The 26,003-nt window shown below is 33.4% G+C and overlaps 1 protein-coding gene across 4 annotated transcripts in view; it reads left to right on the forward strand.

Annotated features, from left to right (window-relative positions):
* The window catches only part of CCDC178 (coiled-coil domain containing 178), a 294,180-nt gene that overhangs the window by 92,766 nt on the left and 175,411 nt on the right, over nucleotides 1-26,003 (forward strand). For all 4 annotated transcript variants that reach the window (XR_003902446.1, XM_029921892.1, XM_029921893.1 and 1 more), the window contains exons 8-10: nucleotides 2,259-2,412; nucleotides 17,516-17,611; nucleotides 18,138-18,274. Coding sequence is in view for 3 of the 4 variants with exons in the window: in XM_029921892.1 (XP_029777752.1) it covers nucleotides 2,259-2,412; nucleotides 17,516-17,611; nucleotides 18,138-18,274 (387 nt within the window). In the remaining variant the exon portion in view is untranslated. The remainder of the gene's footprint in view (nucleotides 1-2,258; nucleotides 2,413-17,515; nucleotides 17,612-18,137; nucleotides 18,275-26,003) is intronic.

A 26,003-nucleotide genomic window follows, 5' to 3' on the forward strand; every position in this document is an offset into this window, starting at 1 on the left:
CACATCAAGAGACTATAGATGCTGGAGAGGGTGTGGAGAGACAGGCACCCTCCTACACTGTTGGTGGGTTTGTAAACTGGTGCAGCCGTAGCCTAAAGGTCCATCACCTGATGAGTGGATCAAGAAGATGTGGTATATATATACAATGGAGTACTACATGGCAATAAGAAAGAATGAAATATGGCCATTTGTAGGAAAGTGGATGGACCTTGAGGGTGTCATGCTAAGCAAAATAAGTCAGACAGAGAAGGACAGATACCATATGTTTGCACTCATAGGTCTAACAGGACAGCAGGAGAAACCTAATGGGGGACCAGGGGGAGGGGAAGAGGAAAAGAGAGTTGGGAAGAGAGAGGGATGCAAAACTTGAGAGACTATTGAATGGTGAAAATGAACTGAGGGTTGAAGGGAAGGGGGAGGGGGGAAAATAAGTGGTGGTGATGGATGAGGGCACTTATGGGGAAGAGCACTGGGTGTTGTATGGAAACCAATTTGACAATAAAATAAAAAAAAAAAGAGACTGACTCTTGATTTCAGCTCAGGTCATGATCTCACAGTTTATGAGTTCAAACCCTGCATTAGGCTTCATGTTGATGGTGTCTTAGAGCCTGCTTGTGATTCTCTCTCTCCACTCTTTCCCTCTCTCTTCCCCTTCAGCACTCTCTCTTTTTATCTCAAATAAATAAATAAACTTTAAAAAAATACAAGTGGGGCCAAATCCTGTGACTTCTTACAACTGCTGGGATTTAAAGCCTATAATTTTAAAAATCAACAGGCTCTGCTATAGGAGACCCTAGAGGGCAATAGGTCCATGCCCTTAAAGAGACAGCAAGACAGACCACCACCTCAGATACAGTTTGGAAGCAGCAGCTTGAAAAACATCTGGGGCATACAGGAAGGAGGATTATTATTCATCTCATAGCCATGTACCACAAAGGCACAGATTGAAGGAAAACATCTCAGAAACAAAGGAGCCATTCCCCTCCCCTGCCCCTCACCATAAAAACATGGCCACCCGCAGGAATTAACACAGCAACAACATTCCCTTCCTAATTTGTCTACACCAAGTCCTGATTCCCCCTACTTAGATTTTTTATTTTTATGTCTTATTTATTTCTGAGAGACAGAGAGAGACAGCGCGAACAGGGGAGGGTCAGAGAGAGAGGGAGACACAGAATCCGAAGCAGGCTCCAGGCCTTGAGCTAGCTGTCAGCACAGAGCCTGATGAGGGGCTCGAACCCACGAACCGTGAGATCATGACCTGAGCCGAAGCTGGATGCTTAACCGACTGAGCCACTCAGGCGCCCTAAGGAGTCTTACTTATTTTGGTCTGCTTGATCTAGCATTTTCTGACAGAACTATTTTAAAGTCTTATGCTAGTCAATTTATTTTTATAATGCTGTCAGTACTTTATGTATTTCTAGATTATATTAAGTATATATGAGTTTTTAGCTTTTCTGTCTTCATCATGGATTTCCATATGTATGTATTTCTGCATATATACATGCTTTATTTAATTTCTTTAATATTTTACCTTTTTAAAATATATTTTTACTTGGTATTGATATTATGAAAGATTCTCCCTTAGAATTTCACTGGCAGATCTCATTTTATTTAGTTACTTAGACTATTTGTCAAGTTTTGGTTTAGGTTGATTCTTCCTGGTTGCATATAACTGATTTCTGTGCTTTTATGTAAATCTAATCGTTATTTTCTTAATACATGTAGTATACCCCTTTATTTATTTTTCTGTTTGTTTGTTTACTTTTGTGAGGTTTGGCTGGCTTTCTGCTGATGTAGAAAGGTCTTAGCTGAGACAGCTGGGAAACAGATAAGAGTAAACTAGAGCTTTAATAATTCATGGTTTTCGCTTCTACATCTTCTCATCAATTTTTCCTCCTCTTTTTTTTTTTTTTTTACCTTTCCCATCTCTTTGCTACCCATCCTCTGAATCAGAAGTGCTTAGATCTATCATCTGAAATCAAATCGAAGGATGATTATTTTAAATAATTTAGAAATTGCTTTTCTCTCAGGTTTTTACATTGGAAACATAAATACATCTGGTGATTTTTTTTTTTCTCACCATTTACTTCTTGATCCTAAGTGGCACTTTTCAGAAGTTGCTTTGGGATGGGAGAAATTTTAGGAATAGGTAAATTCCATTGATTTACATTATTAAGTCAGAAACTAGTTTACATATAATGTTCAACACAATCTTCCTTTTATTGTAGTAAAATTATCTGTGTTTTACCTCCTAGGAGAGAGCTTGAGAGACTTAATGCTCTAATTAGCCATTTATCTACAGCAGTAGAAAATGTTAATACTGATATTGAGGAGAATGAAGAGGGAGTGACAGAAGTATTAAAGGAAACAAAGACATCAGAAACTGAATTATCTGCTTTAGTAACAAAGGTGAGTTTTCAGTTTTGAAAATAAAAAAAATACTGATTAAGGTTTTGAGCCGTGGCTATTGAAATTTTTGGTCAGTAATTAAATAGCAGTTAGCTATTTATTTTTTTGTCTATATTCGTTTTCTATTACTACGTAAACAAGTACCAGAATTTTAGCAGCTTGAAACAACACCTATTTATTATCTCAGAGTTTCTCTGGGTCATGTCTCAGCTGGTCCCTGTGCTCGAGGTCTTCTAAGAATGAAATCGAGGGAGCAGCCCTCCGTTTCTTTTTGGAGACTCTAGGATGAATCTGCTGTCAGGCTCTTTTCAGGTTTGACAAGACTCTGTTAGTACCCTTGGAACTGAGGTCATTGTTTCCTTGGTGGCTGTCAGCCTGAGGTCATTCTCAGCATTTATTTATTTATTTATTTGCATTTTAGTTAGTTAACATACAGTGCAATACTGGCTTCAGGTGATTCATCACTTAGATGCAGCACTCAGTGCTCATCACAGATAAGGCTGCCTGCATCCTAGGGTGGTGCTTCCCTTCATCATTTGTGTGTGTGTGTGTGTGTGTGTGTGTGTGTGTGTGTGTGTGTGTTTTAGTGTTTATTTAGAGAGAAAGAGAGGCATGTGTACGTGCTAGAGTGGGGGAGGGACAGACAATGAGCAAGAGCGAGAATCCCAAGCAGGTTCCACACTCTGATCACAGAGCCCAGCACAGGGCTCTATCTCACGAATTGTGGTCAACAGTCAGACACTCAACCAACTGAGCCGCACAGATGCCTAGATTCCCTTCATCTTTAAATCAGAAATGGGGGGTTGGGTCCTCTCAGACATAGTGTTACTCTGACTCTCCCTTATGACTCATTTGCCTGCCTTCCTGTTCTTCTATATCTCATTCCCTATAGTAAAAGAAAATAATACTAAAGGGAAATGATAAAATGGTAAAAACAAATAATAGTATAGTACAAGGCAATAATATACAGATTCTATACCAGTTGGTATTCCTACTTTGAGTTAAAACTACATTTTTTTAAATTGCCACTTTCTATTATATATTTCCATTATATTATAGTGTATTCCTATCTATATACTCTTTGTATCTCATTAAGTTTTTTAAATTAATCCATAATTAAGAGTAAGACGAGTCATGTTTTAATGGAATTTTGGAGGACACTTGTATTTCCATTTTGGTGTAAAAGCTGCTTGTAATTTCTCCCATTTGTTGAGTGATTATATTTTGAGTGATTTATAAGAATTTATTGTATGTTATTGATACAAAACTTTATTTTAAAGTTACATTATGTTAAAAGTATTTTTATCCAGTCTTTTCTTTCTTTATGGTAACTTCTGTTGAAGAGAAACTTCGATTTTAATGTAGTAAAAGTTATGAATATTTTCCTTTGACCTTTGTGCTCTTCTGAATTTAAGAATTTTTTCTATTTTGAAATAAAAAAAATATTCTCTGGTATTTTATTCTAAATGTTTTGAAGTTCTGCTTTTCATATTTATGTGATGCTTTTATATTAAATTACATTTAAAATATTCACAACTGATATTACCTCTCCTATCTTTTATTTATAAGTGTGGAAGTAATAAACTATCTAGAATTTTAGAAATGCCCATTTCACTTGCCACATCTGAAGCATAATCAATGCATGAACTTCATATATGGGTATGGTATGAAATTGACTTTCCAATTATATTTTCTTAAATAGAAGACAGGGTGTTTCAGTATAATTTATTATGTTTAATGTGTTCATATTCAGATAGTGCCATCTCTGTCGTATGAGAGGCTTCCATATTGTGGGGCTCTTTTTCCATTCTCCTTTTAATTTGTTTGGTACTTGAGCATCTTTACCTCAATACCTCATGTCTACATCCTAAGCTTCTATAGTGGTTTTGATTATCTACTTCGGTGCATCTTCAGTCTTACGTTCCTTTATGAGTTTTAGGCTGTTCCTGACCTTTGCCCCTTAATATAAGTTTCAGTGTTATCTTATTCATTTCCTTCAGAAGTTTTATTGGAATTATGATTGGAATCATATTCATTTATAGATTATATAATAGAAAAATGAAATTTTTATGATGGGGACACCTAAACATAAACATGATCCGTGTGTCCATTTATTTGGGTAGTTTTTCTCAATTGAAGCTTAACCAGTTTCCTTGGAACTTTGGGAAAAGCAAACTCTCTGAAAATCAGCCTGAGATTAGTTTTTGACTAATTAACCATTATATCACCACTGAATTTTAAAGTTATTTTTTAAAACTACATTTTTAGGGACACCTTGGTGGCTCAGTCAGCTGAGTGTTTGACTTTGGCTCAGGTTATTATCTCACGGTTTGTGAGTTTGAGCCCCGCTTAGAGCTTAGAGCCTGGAGGCTGCTTCAGATTCTGTCTCTAACTGTCTCTGTTCCTCCCACCCAAACACATAGTCTCTCTCTCTCTCTCTCTCTCTCTCTCTCAATATAAATAAACATTAACAAAATAAAAATAAATGTTTAGTGTAATTCTGATTTGTTTCTAAATTCTGTAGTCTATATTTTAGGTATACTTTAAATTTGTGGAGGCTTAATTTTTGTCCTACTACATGAGTAATTTGCAAAAGTATTTTCTAGGAGAAAATCTCTGATAGTTGGATGCAGTTCTGAATAGATTCATTTTGTAAACTGTGCTAAATTCTGTATTAAATCTTTTATATTTCTGATTTATTTCTTTTTTATTAAAAATTGTTATATATTTATTTATTATTGAGAGAGAGACAGAGTGTGAGTGGGGAAGGGGCAGAGAGAGAGGGAGACACAGAATCTGCAGCAGGCTCCAGGCTCTGAGCCGTCAGCACCGAGCCTGACACTGGCCTCAGAACCACAGACTGTGAGATCATGACCTGAGCTGAAGTCAGACGCCTAACCAACTGAGCCACCCAGGCATCCCATTTCTGATTTGTTTTCTGACTGAAATATTTATTTACCGAAAGCTATATTAAATTATTTCAGTATGGTAATGGTTTCTTTCTTATTTTTCTCTTTTTTTGTCATTTTTGTTATATAATTTGTAGCCAAGTTTTTAAATGAAACTAAATCTAGAATGTTCAGAATTCAGTTTTTGCTTTTGATATATTTTATTTTTACATTTTAAGCTATAAATTTTTAGACGTTTTGGAACGTGTATTTCACTTACTGATTTTGAAGCATAATCAACATCTTTAATTAACTTTTTTCTGAGCAGTTTGAGGACTTATGAACATATTTTATAAAGTTAGTAATATATTTCAATTATAGAAATCATTTGGGGATTATCATACTTTCTGGGGAAGATGAGAACATGATGAAGTTTAGATATATTAATTTTTTTCCTACATTTTGCTCATTATAAAAACCTTTAAGCTAGGTTTTCAAAGAGCGCATGTTAAACACTCAATTAAAAGCAATGATGCGCATCACTTCCATTCATTATTTCCTGGTATGCAATTGAAACTTCTAGTTCAAGAGAAAAGTAAAAGATTTGTGCTGCCTAATTGCACATACAACCTAACTGATTTTTTAAGATTTCAAGGCATATCATGCTTCCAATTTAATCTTTACCTCATTATCATATACTTTTCACTAATTTGTGTTGTCACCGTATTTATGAAAACACATTTTTCCTTCTCATTTCTACGAAAAATGGCTTTTCTAAGCCAGAAAACATCCTGAAATTGGTTAAGTACTTTAAAATTATTCTCAAGATTAAATTCTTTTTAATGTAAAAGTACAGGTTTTCTGTAAATTTTCTCATGTTTTCTTTGAAGTCTATTTCGCCCACAATTCAGCATTTTTTGGAACACAATTTCATTATCTGCAACTCTTAGTTTCTTATAATATTAAAGAAACAGCCATCTATATTTCTTTTTATCCAGCCATTTTATTAGATAATAAAAAATGACTTTTAAAGATTTAGAAATCCTCTGTGATTTCCTATTTTATTGAACACAGGTACACTATTGTTGTTTATAAGTCAGTTTGCAGATAAAGGTTGTAAATAAGTGAATTCCTTTTGTATATCTACTTATGTTTTCATTTTTGACTGTTGCTTTTGTTAGTGGAAATTTATTATTTGTTACTACCTTATTGGTCTATATACTATATAGTATAAATACAAATACCAGAAAACTTCCAGAAACTTATACTTTTTGTTTCATACTTTAAAATCTTTTGAATTAAGCGATTTATTTCTTTAAAATAGATAAGCCAATAATTATTAGTATCAATTCACCAAATGGGAAACCAGTCTATGGAGGCAGAGTAAATGTCTCATTCACACAAAGCTGTTAAGTACTAGAGCCAAACTACAATGCGACTTTCTGACATTGTTTCATTATAGAATATTCAGAATAATAATATGTATAAGATGTGATAATATAAGTATATACTGCTAATTTTTCATAGGACTCAAATCTCTTAATATGTATATATTTTATGTGGCATGTGAATAAAATATTTTGTAAATCTATGAAATTGACTACTTTTTCATTGACTTTAAAGAAGTACTTAATGTTATCTAAATGTTGATTTCAGCATATGCTCATTATCATGGTAAAGACTTAAAAAACATACTCAGGTTGTAAAAATTCTTTGCTAGGAATAGATATTGCTTTGTGAGCAATCTGTGAAGATTTTTAAGAGTTTTTTAGTTGACCTCTTGAAATGATGTATTATATTAATATTAAACCTTTTTTAAATTCCTGGGATGACTTTGCTTGGTTATGGTTTATTGTTCCTCTCGTTTACTGCTGACTTTGATTTGCAGGTATTTTATTTAAGATGTTGCATCCAAATCCATAAGTTAGTCTGTATTCCAGTGATCTTAATTTGTGCTCTATTTGATAGATTTTCTTATCAGGATTATGCTATCTTGAAAACATGAATTGTGAAGCCTTCTTCCTTCCTTATTACCTAAAAAATTAATATATACTTAAATAAATTTTTCTTGAAAGTTTAACGAAGCACGTTAGTGAAACTATAACTGGTGCTTTTACATTTTTAAATAATTTGAATGATTCTTTTACTTCTCATGGACAGTTGCTTTATTTCATCACGTGATTGATCTTATCAGGCTATATATTTCTTCTTTAGGTTAGTTTGCAATTTTTAATGGCCCTAGAAATAATCCAAGTGAATGAAGATTTTGAAATTATTATCATAATATGATATAGACTTCTCTGTTATACTTTTATTTATCTTTTTTTCCTAACTGTATATGTATTTTTCACTTTTTAAATTAGATTTTCAAATTTTTAAAAGTGGAATTAAAAAAAATAAGAGGCAGACCTTAGAGTGAATAATTCAATTTCCAACTTCTAAAACGTTAATGTATACTTTTATAATTATGATTTATTTTCTTATTATTTCTTTAGACATATTCTGTTCCCTTTTACTTTTTACATCCCTGTTTTGAATGCTTGATGTTTTGTTTTTAAATCTTTCCCTAAGAGCTACAGTTGCATCTTGTTACACTTTGAAGCAAACCTTCTTGAAAAGAGTTTCTGCAGTCGCTGTCTCAGATTTTTCTCCTTGAATTCCCACTTAAGATAATTTCCAGTCAGGCTTTCACCACCACAGTACACTGAAATTGTTAGTGAGGTCTCCTGTTTTCTTCCTTACAACCCTCATGAAATCTGGCAGGATTCATTATACAAACTATAATCTAAAACTATTTTAAGGCACTTCTTGAATGGCACAAATACTTATTGTTCATACCTCAAAGTTTAGAATATACTCATGTGAGTAGAAGAAAATATCGATATGACATCACCATCCAGATGAGGTCACTGTTTTAATTTTGTGCATAAACAGGCTTCGTGCCCTATTTAAAAACTACCTTATCAGATGCATACAGTAATTGATAACGTGTTTCTCCTTATATAGAAATATACTCAAAATCGTCATATTTCACAACGTCATTTTAATGATTGAGAGTTTCTTAGACCTTTATTATTGGGCATTTAGGATGTTTTCAGTATTATAACCAAAGCTATGATAAGTATCTCTAAAATTTAAATATTAACATAACTACTCATTTTAACAAAATAATATGATTGAAAAATAATAAATGTTGAATTATGGTATAAGAAGTTCAAGCAAGATTCATAGGCCTTTTTTTCTGAGAGGGCTCAAATGACTTGGCATGCCTTTTTACATTTTCCAAAATTAGCTCACTTTTATAACAGTATTTCCATTAATCGAATTTCTTGGCTTTCATATCATTAATCCTGCAGTTACTGTTACTGTCACAGGAACTTGCATGACAGATGCTCACAGCTTAAGATCTGGGTTTATACTATTCTTACTTTTTACCCAATGTTAAAACTTTAAATGTTTGATATTCTACATTGTTTCTTTAAATCTAAGATAATTTTTGAACATCACTTTAAACATAAACCACCTCTCAGAGCAGCAGTACACATTCTGTGATATTTTTGCTGGGTTCAGAGAGAGGAGAACAAAGTACTAAGGGCTTTATACCCAGTATGCTTAGAGTTAGGCGGGCTTAAACATTGTCCTGGACGTCTGATTTTGTTTTACTTAGCCGTGTATATAGTGTAAGTAAAGGGTAAAGGAGTCCTACTTTATAACACCTAATCTTTCTAGATGTTAAGAAGGTTGCCAGTGTATGGAAAAGTAGCTAGTAAACAAATACATCGTATACACCTTGTGTTTAAATTCATAGGGAAGACTGTTCTGAAAACAACTAGTGGAAGTGAAATCGTTAAATCCCGTCTAAGCAGTACAGGTGCTCATCTTTTCTCCTGGGTTGACAGAGGTGGGAGGAAGGGCTCTAGGCCAGAATGTCCCTTCAATGTTCCTATTTAAATGTGGGCAAACTTGAAATAAATCCTTACTTGAAACATCTAGTCTCTAGATGTTTAGGAGTGCACAGCATGTTCAAGGTAGAGAGTTAAAGTCACACCCTTTAAGAATTCTGTTAATTCATAAGAATGGTTGTATTTGGGGAATGGGATTGTTAAACTTGATGTTTTGGAGAGAGTATGCTGACTGTTCACTGGTGGCATGGGGACCAGGGCGGGCAAGGAAGTGAGGAGGGTTCTGTGCCATGAGTGTTTAGAGGAGTTCAGATGGTCTAACCATTGTTCTCTGTGTGTGCGTTCTAGTTAATATTGCTGTGTAGTAAAGGATAAGCAAGTCCTAATGCCCAAAGTATATTAAAAGTAGAGGCAGTAAAATCATCTCCTTTTGAAAGTTTTTAGGAAGGACTGTTCTGGGAGTGTGTGTTAATCCACCTCGTGGAGCGAGATGTAGTCCTGTACTTAGTCATGGAAATGGCAGAGGGGGCAGAGGGTGAAAGGGAAGGACTTTTGCTAGTATCTCCATATCTAACAGTTTTAGGTTATAAATGTGTGTTTTTGTCAAGTATCTGTGTTTTTTGTGGCCAAAGTTCATTATTTTGTAACATCTGAGTTCTTTGGATGTCCTTAGGTGCAATGCATGATAAAAGGTACAGCTAGTGAAGTAGCCAATTTACAAGTTTCGTTTAGTTATAGTTGAAGGAAGGAAGCATCTTAGACAGGTAATTGTTAAGCTGTCTCTGAGAAATGTACATCAGGACTTACTCATTAGGCTGGCAGCAAAGGGGCAGAAGGAAGTATAGAGGGAGAGATGTGGGCAGATGTGTTCATATTTACATTTTAATGATAACAGTTAATGTTTGTGCATCTGTTTTGTCTAGACTCTGGGAATGCATTGTGATTCAGTGGAAATATGTTTTCTTGCTAATATTTGAATATTATAGATTGGATAATGAATTATTTTAGAAGCATTATACTTGGTGTGTTAGTACTTTATGTTTAATGTTTTAATTGAACATTAAGAGAATGTAGTATTTTATTTTATTGGAATGCGGTATTTTAATTGCAACATTGCCAATATTATTATCCAGAAGGCTGTTATCATTTTTGTCTTTTAGGAAATTTTTGTTGCCATGAAAGGCAGGATTACAATATTTTTCCTTTCAATTGAGTTAGTGTAGTGTATTTCTGGTTATCAAAATATTCATAGTTTGGGGACTTTGAAATGGCAGATATTTATGGTATGTTACGAAGCATGATATATAACTCTATGATTTTAATTACATAAAGGGGCAGGGCGGGGGGAGAATCCCAAGCAGGTTCCACGCTGTTGGTGCAGAGAGACTAATGTGGGGCTCGATCCCAGGAACCATGAGATCATGACATTAACCTAAATCAGAGTCAGCCTTAATCAACTGAGCCACCCAAGTGCTCATAAATAATTTAAAAATTATTTATGTTAGTTTTATGTTGTTTGTTTTAGATTTCCAAAGGTGCTATTATTTTAATTGCAAATAGAGATATTATTAGTACTTCAGTAGTTTTATGTCTTTTAGTTGTTTCTCTGATCTGATCACATTGGGTAATACATCCAAATAATGTTAAATGGTAGTAGAGATCACTGGCATATTTGCTATGTTCTTCTCTTAATAGGATTTGTTCTAGTTTCTTCCATTAAATAAGAGTCTGACTTTAGGATTCAATATGTGTTTTATTTATCATGTTAAGAAAATATCAGTTTCAATTTATTGAGCATTTTTTTAAATTGGTAATGGGTTTTGAATTCTGTCAATAGTCATTTTTGTATCTAGGGAGATGCTCATGTAATATTTTCTCTTATACCTACACATTCATTTATATTGATGGGTTTCCTAGTGTTGAACATTGACTTATTATAATAAATATTATTTGGTTGTGGTACCTTTCATCCTTTCTTATGCACATTCCAGTTTTCTTTTTTGCCCTCACCATTCAACCAGAATATCTCTGACTTAGGTCAATAGTGACTTCCAGATGTTTCTAATCTAAACCTATTCACTGTTTCTTTGCCTTATTTTAATTGTATATAGCACTTTGCCAAGTTGACTATACCCTTATCTCTGGAAAAGTTTTTTCTTGGCTTCTAACACACACTTTTCTTGTTTCTTCTTACTCTTTTGGAAGATTGTCTTCAGTTTTCTTCACTGGTTTCACCATATTTCCCCAGTCTCCACAAACATTTGAGAACACTGTATCTGACCAGTTCAATCTCCACATAGATGTCTATTTGGTATCTCAGGCTTCCCTCTTCCAAAACCGAACTTTAGATATTCACTGTCTCTATAAACCTGAAGTCCTCCCTATTCCAGTTTATGACATTCAATCCTTTTCATCTTTGAGACCAAGGCAGTTGAAAAATACATTGGAATTATGTATTAATTTATGTTGGAAATTGCTAGGCAACAAACTCCTATGTTCAGTGTTAGTAGATGATGCCAAAACATTTTTCCAAGATGGTTCAATACACATTTTTCTCTCAAACCATCACGTACGAGTGTTCCAGCCTCAGAGTAATACCGTCATCTCATATTGTCTTTTATTTATTTTTAATTATAATTCTTTAGGAAGATTTATTCCTGTGGTTTTAAATTTTCTTTTCTCTGATGATTGATAAGGTTGAGAACGTTTAAAGTGCTTTATTTAGAATGTTGTTTTAGAGATTGTCACACAGAATCAGAATCAGACTCAGACTTCCGTTCCGTATCCCAGTGGGGACCTGAACATTACACCCTTCTGAGATTCAGTCTTCTCATTTGAACTAGATGCGTGTTAATTTAATATGCTAATAATCTGCAAAACAGGGATTTAGGGGTTAATGCATTTACTAAAGGCGAATATGTATATAAAGGATGTCATATTCATTTAGAAAAACATTTTATCCTTAACATGATTTTAATATTTAAGTACTTATTATATTTTATTTTCAAATTTAATCTTTCATTCAATATGTATGTCTAAAACATTGCCAATTATGAATCTTTTCTATTACAAACTGGTTACTTAAAATGTTGTTTATATTCTCTTTTCAGTGATAGAGTTATCAGAATATGTTTTCCCACCTCAGTGTTTTTATTATTTTTTTTTACAACTATCCTCGGTAATTTTCATTCTATTGACTCACCCAATTTATAAAACAGTGAGATGGTGTAGACTAAGTGCTTCTTTTCTTGTTAAATTCCCCCTTAATGTTATTCAGTAACATCTTCACTGAGGCTAATGGTATAAATAAAAGATACAAAGGTTTAGCTATTTATTTTAACACATATTTTCTTCTCATGAGATTTTCTGATCTCACATGAAGTAGCCTATCTTACCAACACAATGTGTCACTTTGCCACATTTTTTCTATGCTCCTATAAATACAAGATTATATATATATATATATATATATATATATGATTTTTATTTTTAATCATAAACGTGTTTTCCCTAAGTACACATTTCATAAAGTTGCTTTTTTACCTAAAAATACATTGTGATATTCCTAAAGGTTATTAGATAGAAGTCTAATGTACTTTTTTGATGGTACAAATATTGCCCACTATAAATTGCCATCATACCAGTCAGAGTACAGTGCAGAAAACAGAAATCCCTCTGTTTTAGGCAGAAAGGGATTTAGAGGGTTCATCAAGTGTGCAAAAGTAGCAGAGAGAGAGAGCTGTAGGCATGACTTCCAGGGGGGTTTCCTAGATTGACTCATATACAGACGATGACATCGGGGGCCGCCTCTGGACCTGTGCTGAGCACATGCCTGCTCCTTGGATCGGAAAGCTGGAGACATAGAAGCTGTAGCCACTGCTGCTGCTGCCACGGCGCCTCAGTACCCGCATCTGGTAGATGGCCACTCAACTACACAATATTCAACTGTACGATATTCACATCTCCATGAGCTTATTTGTCAATAGAAAACAAACAAAACAAAACAAAGATTAAAACAACAACAGCAGGGGCGCCTGGATGGCTCAGTCGGTTAAGCCTCCGACTTCGGCTCAGGTCAGATCTCACGTTCGTGGGTTCGAGCCCCGCGTCAGGCTTTGTGCTGACAGCTAGCTCAGAGCCTGGAGCCTGCTTCCGGTTCTGTGTCTCCCTCTCTCTCTGACCCTGCCCCTCTCATGCTCTGTCTCTCTCTGTATCAAAAATAAATAAAACGTTAAAAAAAAATTTAAAACAACAACAGCAACCAATAATCAGGAGGATGCCTTTTACCTCAGTTCTACTTTCCATAATATGCATGACTGTTTTCTCCTATTGGTTGAAACTAATTTGCATCCTGAACACTTTCACAAATAAAAATAGAAACTGCCTTTCTTCCTGCCTGGCTGCCTCCCTGGCTTCCTTTCTCTTCTTTTTCTGTCCTGGGCTCTGATACAAAAGAAAGAACATTAGAAGGAAGTTGCAAAAAAGGTTCACTGAGCCATTAATTAAACTTTATTAACCTCAAATAACTTAGTGAATTACTTAGCTTTTGAATAAATTCAGAATGAATACACTTATTAACCACTACTAACAATATTAAAATTAATAACTTTATATATTGTTTTATCTTGGTTCTTTGTATGTGATAGATTCTCAAAAGTTGGATTGTTGTGTCAGAACTATTTTTTAAGGTACATATTACTGAAATATGTTCAAAAAAGCTTTGTATATTTGTACATATGTGTGTGTGTATGAGCAATACAAATGTTTGATTTCTCACTTTTCCCAACATTGTGGCTATTTTAAAATTATACCAACTTAATTGTTGGTTGAAGAAGTGTTGGATTAATTTTCATTTTCCTTCCTTCCATTCAAATTTCCTCTTCTTTTTTTTTTAACATATAAAGATTACTATTTGTGACATACTACATGATTTTAGATATTCCAATGATGAACATTTTCAAGTTATGTGTTTATTATAATTTATATTAGGAAAACAATTAACACACAATGATATGTTTGATTGCATGGATTTTATTGCTTAGGGCAGGGCTAAAGTAATAGAATAGTACTTCTTAAAAATTGCTGATTGTAAGCATTATACATAAAGTACTTAAAGTGTGCTCATGAATGTTTTATAACCTCATTTCCTAAGTTTCCAACAAAAAACTATCAGTCACATGGTAGTACAGGTTATTAATTTTGACCTTAAGCACTGAATTTTCATGTTAATTTTTATTCTTTTTATTGGAAAACACACTGAAAAATCTATTTGATAATTGTTTGGTATATGAAATATATATGATTTTTAGGATTCAGAACTACCAGTGACCTGGAAAGTATATTATAAACTGGTTTGGGATCTATTTATGATGTTTGTACTTCTGTAGATTCAGTACTAGAATCTTCATGTGTAGAAGTAAAGACGCTAGTGAAGAATGTGATAGAATCTGTTACATGTCTTTAGATAGGTATGAAGACCAAATGAAAGTACTTCCTAAAATTTCTTTACTAACGTTGCAAAAGTACAAGCAGCAAAGAAAGATTATTGTGGGATGAATTGGAATTTTATTAGAATTTTGGAATTTATGAACTAGTGAAGAAAACAAATCTACATTATTATGTGTTCTAAGATTAGTTACAATGGTCACAATTATTAAACCATCCACAGTTGTCATGTTGAAGCACAAAAAGTATTTTATAAAGCCTATCAGAATTTGAAAATGGAAGGACATGCCAGCGTGGGTGCAGACTGACACAGAATGGAAATGCTGAGACTTTAGAATTATGTTTTTAGCATTACAATTAACTTCACAGTCCAGATCTGCTGAAGCAGTTAGCAAGACATTTATCAAGCCTGCTACCAAGGAGATGGTGACAGGAAGATTCAGGGATATAACACACAAAATGATTCATTAAATGCCCTTGTCAAACAGTCTCTTACTTATAGGGATAACCAAACATGTAAAGAAGTAATTATTATTTCTAGTGTAAAAGTTGTTATAATCCACTACAAAGCAAAAAATTCATTTATACTGGGAATTCTTTGCTAATGTGTGCCAATAAAAAAGATTTAAACTTATTGACAGCTTCCTCAGAAATAGGAGTTAAGTCCTGGAATCCATGTTTTTGATTAAGCACATCTGATATAAATGTCATACCCAGATAAAAGAAAATAATTCATTACATATATTCAAACAGTTGCCAAGACAAGCAAATCTACCCACTATTAGATTCATAGGGAAGCCATTGCAAAATGATGCAAGGATTTTTAACAGAAGTATTTCATGAATGAATTTTTCATTAAGTTAGTTGAAACCACCAATACTCATATGTGCTCTCAGATTTGTAAATGGATATCAACCATTATTCTTTAATATGTGCTTTAAAAAAAACTCGCTATTTATAAAAAGAGGTTCAGGTATCCCTCAGTGAAAAACTTGGGATTCTAGATGACTTTTATGAATAAGAACTACTTTGAAAATTAGAATATTTTACAAACGATATTTTTGTTTTCACTCACAAACCTCAAATGTCCTAATACAAATCTAATACGTGTTCAACATTGAAGAAAAAATAAATCCAGCAAAACTGAAGCCACAGAATATACCTTTTAATCATGTCAAGGAGGATGTGTCTCATTGAGTGATTTGTTTACAACTTTATCTGAGGAATACATTCAAAATATGTTGTGCTGTCTAAAAAGCTTGACTTTTCAGTATTTTCAGAATTTACTTCCCAAACCATGATAATAAGAGTAAGAAAGCTTGTACATCACTTAGTAACAGAACAGTTTCTGAAAAACAATTCTGGAAGATATTTCAAAGGATTCTTGAAGCTAAAAATTATAAAAAACTTATTTTTATTTGGATTAGAAATACACTGTCGAGTTATCTGGGAAATTTATTAAGTATGCAGTTAAATCATAATTCATTTAACTTCTCATATTAAACTTACAACATCAATCCAAGTATTGCTTTAATTACTGATCATAATTCTAAGAGAAATGTATTTAGTATTTTTTTGGTAAATTGAATACATTTACTACTACTTTTATTTTAATATTGCTTATTTCATAAATTATTTTTATTTTAAAGTTGCTTTCCTTTATGGCATACAATATTGCATTTTTAACTTATAATAACAGTAGTTTCTTTTTTGACATAATTATTTAAATGAACATAGGAATTTCTCTGAAAATTATTAAATGCCTACTATTACAGATGATATGATATTTAATATGAATAAAATTAAAAAGTGTTCTGAAATGGTTTGGGAAACAACATCCTATTGAATTATTTCCTTTGTCATTAATTGTTAGATCTCTTGCCTCTTAAGGATGTTTTTTTCCTAAAATTGTATAATTTAATGATTTTTAGTATATTGGCAAGTTGATGCAACTATATTTTGAGTTAATAGTATATTTGAGATAATAGTATTATAATAGTGTATTATATTAAAAATTTCATGGCTTATTCCTTTCATGTGGGTCTTGACTGAAGCTTTAAATAAGTATTTGTGTTTGCTTTATATAGGTCTTCCCTTTTGTGTTTAATTTATTCCCAACACTTTATATTTTTTGACTGAAGTTTTTAAGTATTGTCACTGTGTTTATAAACAGATTTTTACTGTTCATGCTTATATACATCCATTCTACAAAAACATTTATTACAGTTTTGAATAAAAACCTCTTTTTTCTGTGTTCAATCATATTCTCTAAAGTTGAAGATCTATTATCTATTCATAATCAGCATTATAAAATAAGTTTTATTATCCAGTTGCTTTTAGCTAAATGTATATAAAACATGGTTAATAATGGTGATAAGAGATAATCTAGAGTCATTCTTGAGTTCACTGGGCATATATTCAGCATTTTATGATTTATTTTGATGTTTGCTGTTCTTTATATTTTATTTGTGTAGTTTTTTCTTGTACTAGTTTAAACTTTTAGAAACTAGATAATGAGTTTATCACAGCTATTGTCTGGAGTATTGACCATATTTATGTTATTTTTTCCTTTAATTTGTTAATCTGATGAATTATGATTTAAGTTTTCTAATTTTTATCAACTTATAACTAGAATATATTCTGTTTTTCATGATTAATTATTTGAGCACTGTTAAAATTGATTTTCTATATACTGTTCAAAATCTTGCATCAATTTTCATAAATGACAACCACTTATGGTGTTATTTTCACAAATTTAATCAACATTTATTAAGTTATGATACCTACATAATTTGAAATATATCTTACTTTACAAATAAATGGGAACCTTTATAAATCATTTATTTTTTTCTGTTAATTTTTTCTTAGCTAGATGATTTGAAAAAAGTATATGATCAATTGTTGCGGAAGAAAATAAGTTATGAGAAGGAATATCTGGGAGCACTTAATAATTATTATGCAACAGTAAGTTGACCTTTTTCTACTTCCCCTGAGGGCCTTATTTTCTTTTTTTCTCTATTTATTTATTTTATTTATTTTTTAAATAGTTTATTGTCAAATTGGTTTCCATACAACACCCAGTGCTCTTCCCCACAAGTGCCCTCCTCCATCACCACCACCTCTTTTCCCCCCTCCCCCTTCCCCTTCAACCCTCAGTTCATTTTCACCATTCAATAGTCTCTGAAGTTTTGCATCCCTTTCTCTCCCCAACTCTCTTTTCCTCTTCCCCTCCCCCTGGTCCTCCATTAGGTTTCTCCTGTTGTCCTGTTAGACCTATGAGTGCAAACATATGGTATCTGTCCTTCTCTGCCTGACTTATTTTGCTTAGCATGACACCCTCAAGGTCCATCCACTTTCCTACAAATGTAGGGCCTTATTTTCTACTCCTAAATATTAACTCCTGCAACTATAAGTAATGTCATTATTACACTTTTTTTTCTTTTTGAGATACTTAACATGTATAAATGATTCTCTTATTCTTATCTTAAAGAAACAAACATGGGATATTGAGCTTTCTAATATTGCCAAAGACTTTTCAGATATTTCAGTTGCATGTGCTCGTTTGGAAGAAGAAAACAGAAAGCTCAAAATTGATATTGAAACCATAACAGGTCTTATTAATGACAGGTAATTCTGCAAATATAATTGTTATTTTTATATAATATATTGAATATGTTAAATATAATACACCTCCTCATTTTATATTCCTACATTTCTGGGGTGGTATGGTGGTGTTTGTGTTTATCATTAGCTTAAATGTTGTTTATTTCTATTCTAAATGTTGCTCTTTAAAGCACTCTGAATCCCTTTAGAGACACCAAATAGTGAAAAAAAATGATCCTACAAGGACTTTGTGGTCACTCATATCATTTCCTTTTGACATATCCTCTTATACTCAAGGACACTTTAAAATTACAGTAGGCTTAATTAAGCTCCTGCTGTCTTTCACTCAACCCTCAATTCTTCCCAGCAACTACTAGTTTTCTTAACTCAGAAACCTACAGGTTTTCTTGCTGTCCTTTTCTATCTCAACCGTCATATTCAACATAGTAAGAAGAAATGTACCACATGCTAAATATCTTTTTATCTGTTGCATTGCCCCATCAGCACCCTGGAACAAGCTATTATTATGTCTATCTAGCAAGAGTTTATAGTGACTTCCAAAGCTAGTTTACGTGCAGTCATTATGCTCCTTTTCTAATTCATTATCTACAGTGTGGTGGGTTCGTTGTTTTTTCTTTTTTTAACTTTTGACATAAGTATGATCCCTTCTTCTCCATGCCTACATTAATTTTAACAGGAATGAAAGGAAAAACTTCTCCTTAACATCTCCTACAAGGACCCCTGAATAGGCAGAGGTACCTGCCTCTGCGGCCTCATATCACATTTGGTTCCAATACAGTGGCCTTACTTCGTCTTCTGTTTGCCACATTTCCCAGCCCATATGGCATTTTTATGCTATTTCCTTTTCCTATAATATTTTTCCTGTCCCTTCTACCTGGCAAATTACTGTTTATCCTTAAGACAGTTTCGGAGTGAGTTCTGAGAGGCTTTTTCATTGCGTGTTGAGTGAAATCCAATCATATGTATGTATATGGCACACATACTTTTCTTTTTCAGATCTCTTACCATATTTGCAATATTGTGTGTGCACATATTTGACTCTTGTTTGTCTCCCTCAAAAAATGTGAAGATCTCTGAGGGCAGACATAGGTCATGTCTGTATTTTCTTCACCACTGAATCTGCATCGTCAAGCATGGCAAATGACATATACTCTACTATCCAAAGTTAATTATTGAAGAGAAAGAAGGGGGGGGAAGGGAAAGGGATAATGATGATCTTTGATGATTGTATAGTAAGATTGTTAAAATTTCTTAATGATCATTTTATCTTTGGAAATGCTAGAATGAAACTATAAGATTTATCTATGTTTTGCAAATACTTTTTTAAAGAGGGCAAAAGGAATATTGTTTTCCAAAAGATAATTTAAAATTGTACTTGTTAAAATTCCTATATTTTATTAAGAGAGCTAGAGAAGAAAAAAAACTGAAGCTAATGAGAAGACCCTTCTGGAAGAACGGGAATGTGAGGGTTGGCATTTATTAGATTATCTTGTAGTAACAAGCAACCATTCTATCTTAGTGGTGTACAAGTAGAAAGGTTTATTTCTCACTTGCATTGCAACTTAACTGTGACTGTGTTTCATGTTATTTCTACTTGGATTCAGGGTGAAGGATCAGATCCTTCTAGGGCACGTTGCTCTGGTAAGCACAGATTCATTAGTGAGATCACTTGATGGCCCTTACAGCTCCTACTGGAAGATGATAAGCATTTCTTCTGCTCACACTCAATTGAACAAAGCAAGTCATATGGCCAAGCCTGATGTCAACAGGGTGGGAATTTTAATCCTCTTAAAAAGAGAGATAGTACATAACTGAGAATACTGATACAATCTATCACATGTTGTGGGCATGTAGCCTTGTTTACTGTAAAGGATTTCCAGTGTATGCACTTTGCTTGTCCAGTTTATACTTTAAATATCACTTAATTGCTTAACTTTTCTTTAAAGTTTTTACATGAAATTAAAAAAATAAATGGATGATTTTAACAGTAGATCAGTCAACAAAGAATTAGTGAAAGATTATTGAAAGAGGTTAAGAGATATACAGATAGGAGTCAGGCCTACCACATATTTACGTGGATGTTCTACAAGAAGAGAAGATATAAAAGGACAGCAATAATATTGAGGAGATAATAGCACTTCATATATGGCAAACATTTCTTACGTTCTTGTGTTTAACTGGTGAGTCTCTCACTCTTAATAGATGATAGGCAGGTAGGTAGGTAAATAGCTAGCTAGCAAGGTAGATAGACAGATGCAGAAATAATTATTCATATCCAAATTTTACTTGCTGTCACAGACCATGAGTCTGGAGTACTCTCTCGTCCAGAAAGAGAGCAGACACAGAGAGAGGCTAATGTCCAGGAGCAGACAAAGCCTCAACAGCTTTTTCATCTCCATATTTATTGAGCTCACAAGATATTACCCATGTGGTGAATGTGAAGAAAACAAGGTCTTACACACATGACAAAAGTGAAGAAAACAATCATAGTACTCATTAACTCGTGTGTGTATGGGAGGGGGGTGGACAGTGGAGTTTGTGACCAAAGTAAAGTAGTATATTGGTGTCAGATGGAAAGTAATTTCCTGCTGGTGATATAACAAGTTACTTGTGATCCATTACGATATCTCGCTACCTAACCTTGGGGGCTTTTGCCGAGTGGTAGCTTTCAGCCCTAAGCTTTTTTCTTACCCATTTATGTAAGTAGAACCAATATCCCCACAATTTGCTTTACTTCCAAATCTTATAAGTAATTTTACAGTTCCCTATTTGATATAGATATTTACAGCTTTTACTTATTCAACATAGTATGAGTAGTTATTTTAGTTATTATTTATCTAAATCTAATATTTATATATCTGCAGCCTTTTTTCTTAATATCTGTAATCTATTTTTGCATCTTATTCTCCTAGCTCATGCTTCTGCTATCTTTTTTCCTTGTGCTCTTGGTTATTTTTATTGTGTGTTGTCCACTTTCTTCTGGAAACAATTTGTGGAAAATCTTTGAGTCGTAAGATAAAATGAGTTAATCATTTGCAATCTTATCTTTATGAGAGGGATTCTTTTTTTCAATTTTGTCTTTGGATATGCCCAAGACTTTTTTCATTTCCCAAAACTTCATTTTGCCAAAATTTCCAGTGCTTTCAAAGCAAAAGAATCTTGTATAATATTTAAAAACATTTTTTTAACATTTATTAGTTTTTAAGAGTTAGAGCACAAGCAGGAAAGGGGCAGAGAGAGAGGGAGACACAGAATCTGAAGCAGGGTCCAGGCTCTGAGCTGTCAGCACAGAGCCTGATGCAGGGCTTGAACTCACGAACTGCGAGATCATGACCTGAGCTGAGGTCAGTTGCTCAACCAACTGAGCCACCCAGGTACCTCTGATCTATTTGCACTCTGGTTATAATGTGTATTTGTTGTAGAAAAGAAAATACAAAAAAGTGTAGAAACAAATTGAAAACCTAAAATCATTTTAGTAAATAGAGAAAATATTAATATATTACTGATTTTTATCCATAATGACACTAATTTTATGTCCTTCTATTTCCTATATAATAGAATTTTTATTACATTATTATACAGATCTCAAATACATTATTTGAGTATTTGTAAAAAAAAAGTCTATTATATAAGTGTGTCATGATTTTTTTCATAATTACTCTGATATTTACATTTAGGCTGTTTTTCTTTTCATAACATATATAGTGTGCCAATTTTTTTCTTAGCTTTTTAAAATTTAAAATAGATTTATAGAAGTAGATTGGCTATAATGCTTTTAAATTCCTAATGCCTTTAAAGAAACAAAATAAATTTCTAGTACCTTTCTAACCCTACTTTCCACCTGTTCTGTGATGGACTTGTGCTAACGTTTAGCGCTGTGTTTTTTAAAAAAATCTATTCCAACTTGATAAGTGAAAAAAATATGTTCTCAATATTGTTTCAAACTCCTATTTCTTTGATCACTAGTGAAGTGGAATATTTATACATCCTTTATTGAATTCTGCTTTTTCTAGAGAATTCTTATGTGCTTCCAAGAAAGAAATAAAGAACTTAGGATCCTGAGAAGCAAAGTGCTTTGTATAAGTTCCCACAGCTTAATACCACTGGCATTTGAGACTTGATTTTCTATATATGCAGGTTCAGAATTTTTCACCCTCTCATTGTTTTGCAACTTAATCTGATTTCAATTTAACTGATGTTTAGTGAATATTCAAATATGCTTGACGTATTACTCCAATAATAACAATCTCAAATAGTAGTCTTAATATTGAAATGGCAGTTATCTTAGGGTACAGGTAAGATTGTGGTGAGTTCACAGAGAGCAGCACTTTGACTTTGTAGCTAGAGCTTAGAGCAAGTGCTTGATCTGACTTGTCGGTCCTTCTCTGTGTGCATGTGTGCATGTGTGCATGTAAACACATGTTTTTATGTGGCAGGCAGGTTGGGACAAACACTGAGGGTAGGGAACTAAGTGTTAGATAATGACTCATTCCAAAGGATTTAGACTCTGCTAGGACTGGGGAAACCCACTAAAGAGCTGTATGGTCAGATTTCTCTTTTACAGAGCTCACTTTGAAGTGGCAGTTGAATGAGTTAACGTGTGAATAACTGGCTTGATGGTACCAGACACTAACATGAGAACTACACAGACAGAAAACAGAAAGGTCGGAGAGGGATGTTGATGTGTTTGGTTTGGAATTCTGTATGGCATGATTCATGTGTAAGTGTATAGACATCACTTTGATGTATAGGTCTGAAATTGAGGGAAGATGTTCATGGAGACGGAAGTTACGTGTTAAATTGTGAAGTGCTTTAAATTGACAAGAAAATATTTTTATGTCTACCACTTCATTTACTCCTTGGAAATTAGAATTTTTATGAGGTAGCAATTTTGTGGGATAAATTATAAAACCAAGTTATGTATCAGTATAAAGTAGAGTTTCCTCAATATCTGGAATAGGGCAGAATCCAGAAATATTAAGGGCCTCTATAGACTCTTACCCACTAACAAAAACTACTTTGTCATTAATTAGAAAATAAAATCTAAAGTCAACAAAAATGAAAAAAAAGCCACGAAATATTATTGGTATTTATTAAAATTTATTTTATTATTTATTTTTAAAACTATTTTACATATTTATTGAAGTATAATTGAGAAATATAATGTGTATATATTTAAGATGTGTACATATTTAACAAAATGATAGATTTTTATTAAAAATTTTTTAACATTTATTAATTTTTGAGAGAGAGAGAGAGAGAGCCAGAGTGTGAGCAGGAGAGGGGCAGAGAGAGAGGGAGACACAGAGTTTGAAGCAGGCTCCAGGCTCCAAGCTATCAGCACAGAGCCCGATGCAGGGCTCAGACCCACAAACTGTGAGATCATGACCTGAAGTTGGACACTTAACCAATCGAGTCACCTCGATGCCCCCCAATGATAGATTTTTAAATTAAGACTTTATTTTTTTAAGAGCAGATAGAGTCACAGGAATATTGAGGAGAAGACAGAGATTTCTCATATACCCCTTGTCTCTACACAGGCATGGCCTCCCCCATTATCCACATCCCAGTGGTACATTTAGCACAACTGATGAGCCTCCACTGACAGAACATAATTACCCAAAGTCCATAATTTACATCAGGGTTAACTCTTGATGTGGTACTTTCTAGGGTAATAAACAATGACATGTACCAACCATGATGGTATTATACAGAGAATTTTCATTGTCCTAAAGTCCTCTATGATCTGTCTATTCATTCTTCCATGCCTCCCATCCAAACTGTGACAGCCGCCAAGTTTTTATGGTCTCCATAGTTTTTCCTTCTTTCAGACTATCATATAGTTGTAATCATATAGTATGTAGCCTTTTCAATTAGATTCTTTCACTAATATCCATTTAAAGTTTCTTCATGTCATTTATGGCTTATTTTTTATAGCACTGAATAATATTCTATATCCGGGTATACCATAGTTTATTAAAGCACCCATCTACTGAAGAGCATCTTGGTTGCTTCCAAGTTTTGGCAATTATAAATAAAGCCACTATAAATATTGTGTGTAGGTTTTTGTGTGGACAAAAGTCTTCAACTCCTTTGGGTAAATACCAGCAAACCCAACTGCTGAATCATATAAGAATATGTTTATTTCTGTAGGAAACTGTCAAACTGTCTCCCATAGGGTCTGTATTGTTTTGCAATCCCTGTAGCAATGAAGGAAAGTTCCTGCTGATACATGTCCTCACCAGCATCTGGTGCTGTCAGTGTTCTTCATTTGACCATTCCAATAGGTGTGTAGTGATATCTCCTTATTTTCATTTGCATTTCCTTAATGGCATATAAGGTGAGACATCTTTTCATATCCTTACTTGATACTGTTCAGATAGTCATCTTCTTTGGTGAGGTGCCCATTAAGGTCTTTGACCTGTTTTTTAATTGGAATTTTTTTCCCTTTCTTTTGACTTTTCAGAGTATTTCATATGCTTCGTACAACAGGCCTTTACTAGATGTGTCTTTTACAAATATTTTTTCCCAGTGAGTAGCTCGTGGTCTCAGTTTTTTGACCTAGGCTTTCACAACTAAGATTCTTAGTTTTAACAACATCCAGCTTATCAATTAATTTTTCCATGGGTTGTGCTCTGGTATTATAGCTAACAAATCATTGCCATACCCAAGTTTATATAGGTTTTATCCTATGTTATCTTCAGGGGTTTTATAGTTTGCATTTTACATTTAGGTCTGTGATCCATTTTGAGTTAAGTTTTATGAAAGAGATAAGATCTCTGCCTAGCTTCAATTTTTTTGTATGTGGATGTCCAGTTGTTCCAACACCATCTGTTGAAAACATGATTTTTGCTCCCCTATATTACCTTTGCTTCTTTATGAAACATCATTTGACTCTATTTCTGTGGGTCTATTTCTGGGCTCTCTATTCTGGTTCATTGATATATATGTGTGTCTATTCTTTTAGTAATACCCCACTGTCTTGATTTCTGTAGGTTTATAGTAAGCCTTGAAAAAAATATCTTTTAATGTTTTATTTACTTTTGAGAGAGAAAAAGAGACAGACAGAGAGAGAGACAGACAGACAGACAGACAGACAGGCAGAATCCTAAGCAGGCTCCAGGGTCTAAGCTGTCAGCACAGAGCTTGATGTGAGACTCAGACCCATGAACCATGAGATCATGACCTTAGCTGAAGTAGGATCTCAGCTGACTAAGCCACATAGTTCCTCCCAAAAATGTATTCTTAAAATGAGTAAATATAGGAGTATATAAAATTTTTGAAGATGATTCAATGAGAAAAAATAAAGTTCTAATCAAATAAGATTTCTGTTGTAATTATAACTAAGCTCCTAATGTAATATTATCTTATAATTTAATAAAATAATTATTAGATGAAACTAACCAAAATACTTTTTAAATGATTAATGATCACAAAAAGCTTTAGGATATATTTCAATGTGAAAAAGTTTAAGTAATTATCGAACTGTATAATGATGGCCAAAATATAGCTAGATAATTGAAACATTACTACATGTTAATAGCAATTAATATGTAATAAGATTTAAAAACATATCTCCTATAATATAGTTTTAAAACATGAAATCCCGGCGTGCCTGGGTGGCTCAGTTGGTTAAGCATCCAACTTTAGCTCAGGTCATAATCTCACAGTTTGTGAGTTCAAGCCCCACATCAGGCTCTGTGCTGTCAGCTTGGAGCCTGGAGCCTGCTTC

This window comes from Suricata suricatta, chromosome 14 (assembly GCF_006229205.1).
Source record: "Suricata suricatta isolate VVHF042 chromosome 14, meerkat_22Aug2017_6uvM2_HiC, whole genome shotgun sequence".
In the NCBI taxonomy this organism is placed as follows: domain Eukaryota; kingdom Metazoa; phylum Chordata; class Mammalia; order Carnivora; family Herpestidae; genus Suricata; species Suricata suricatta.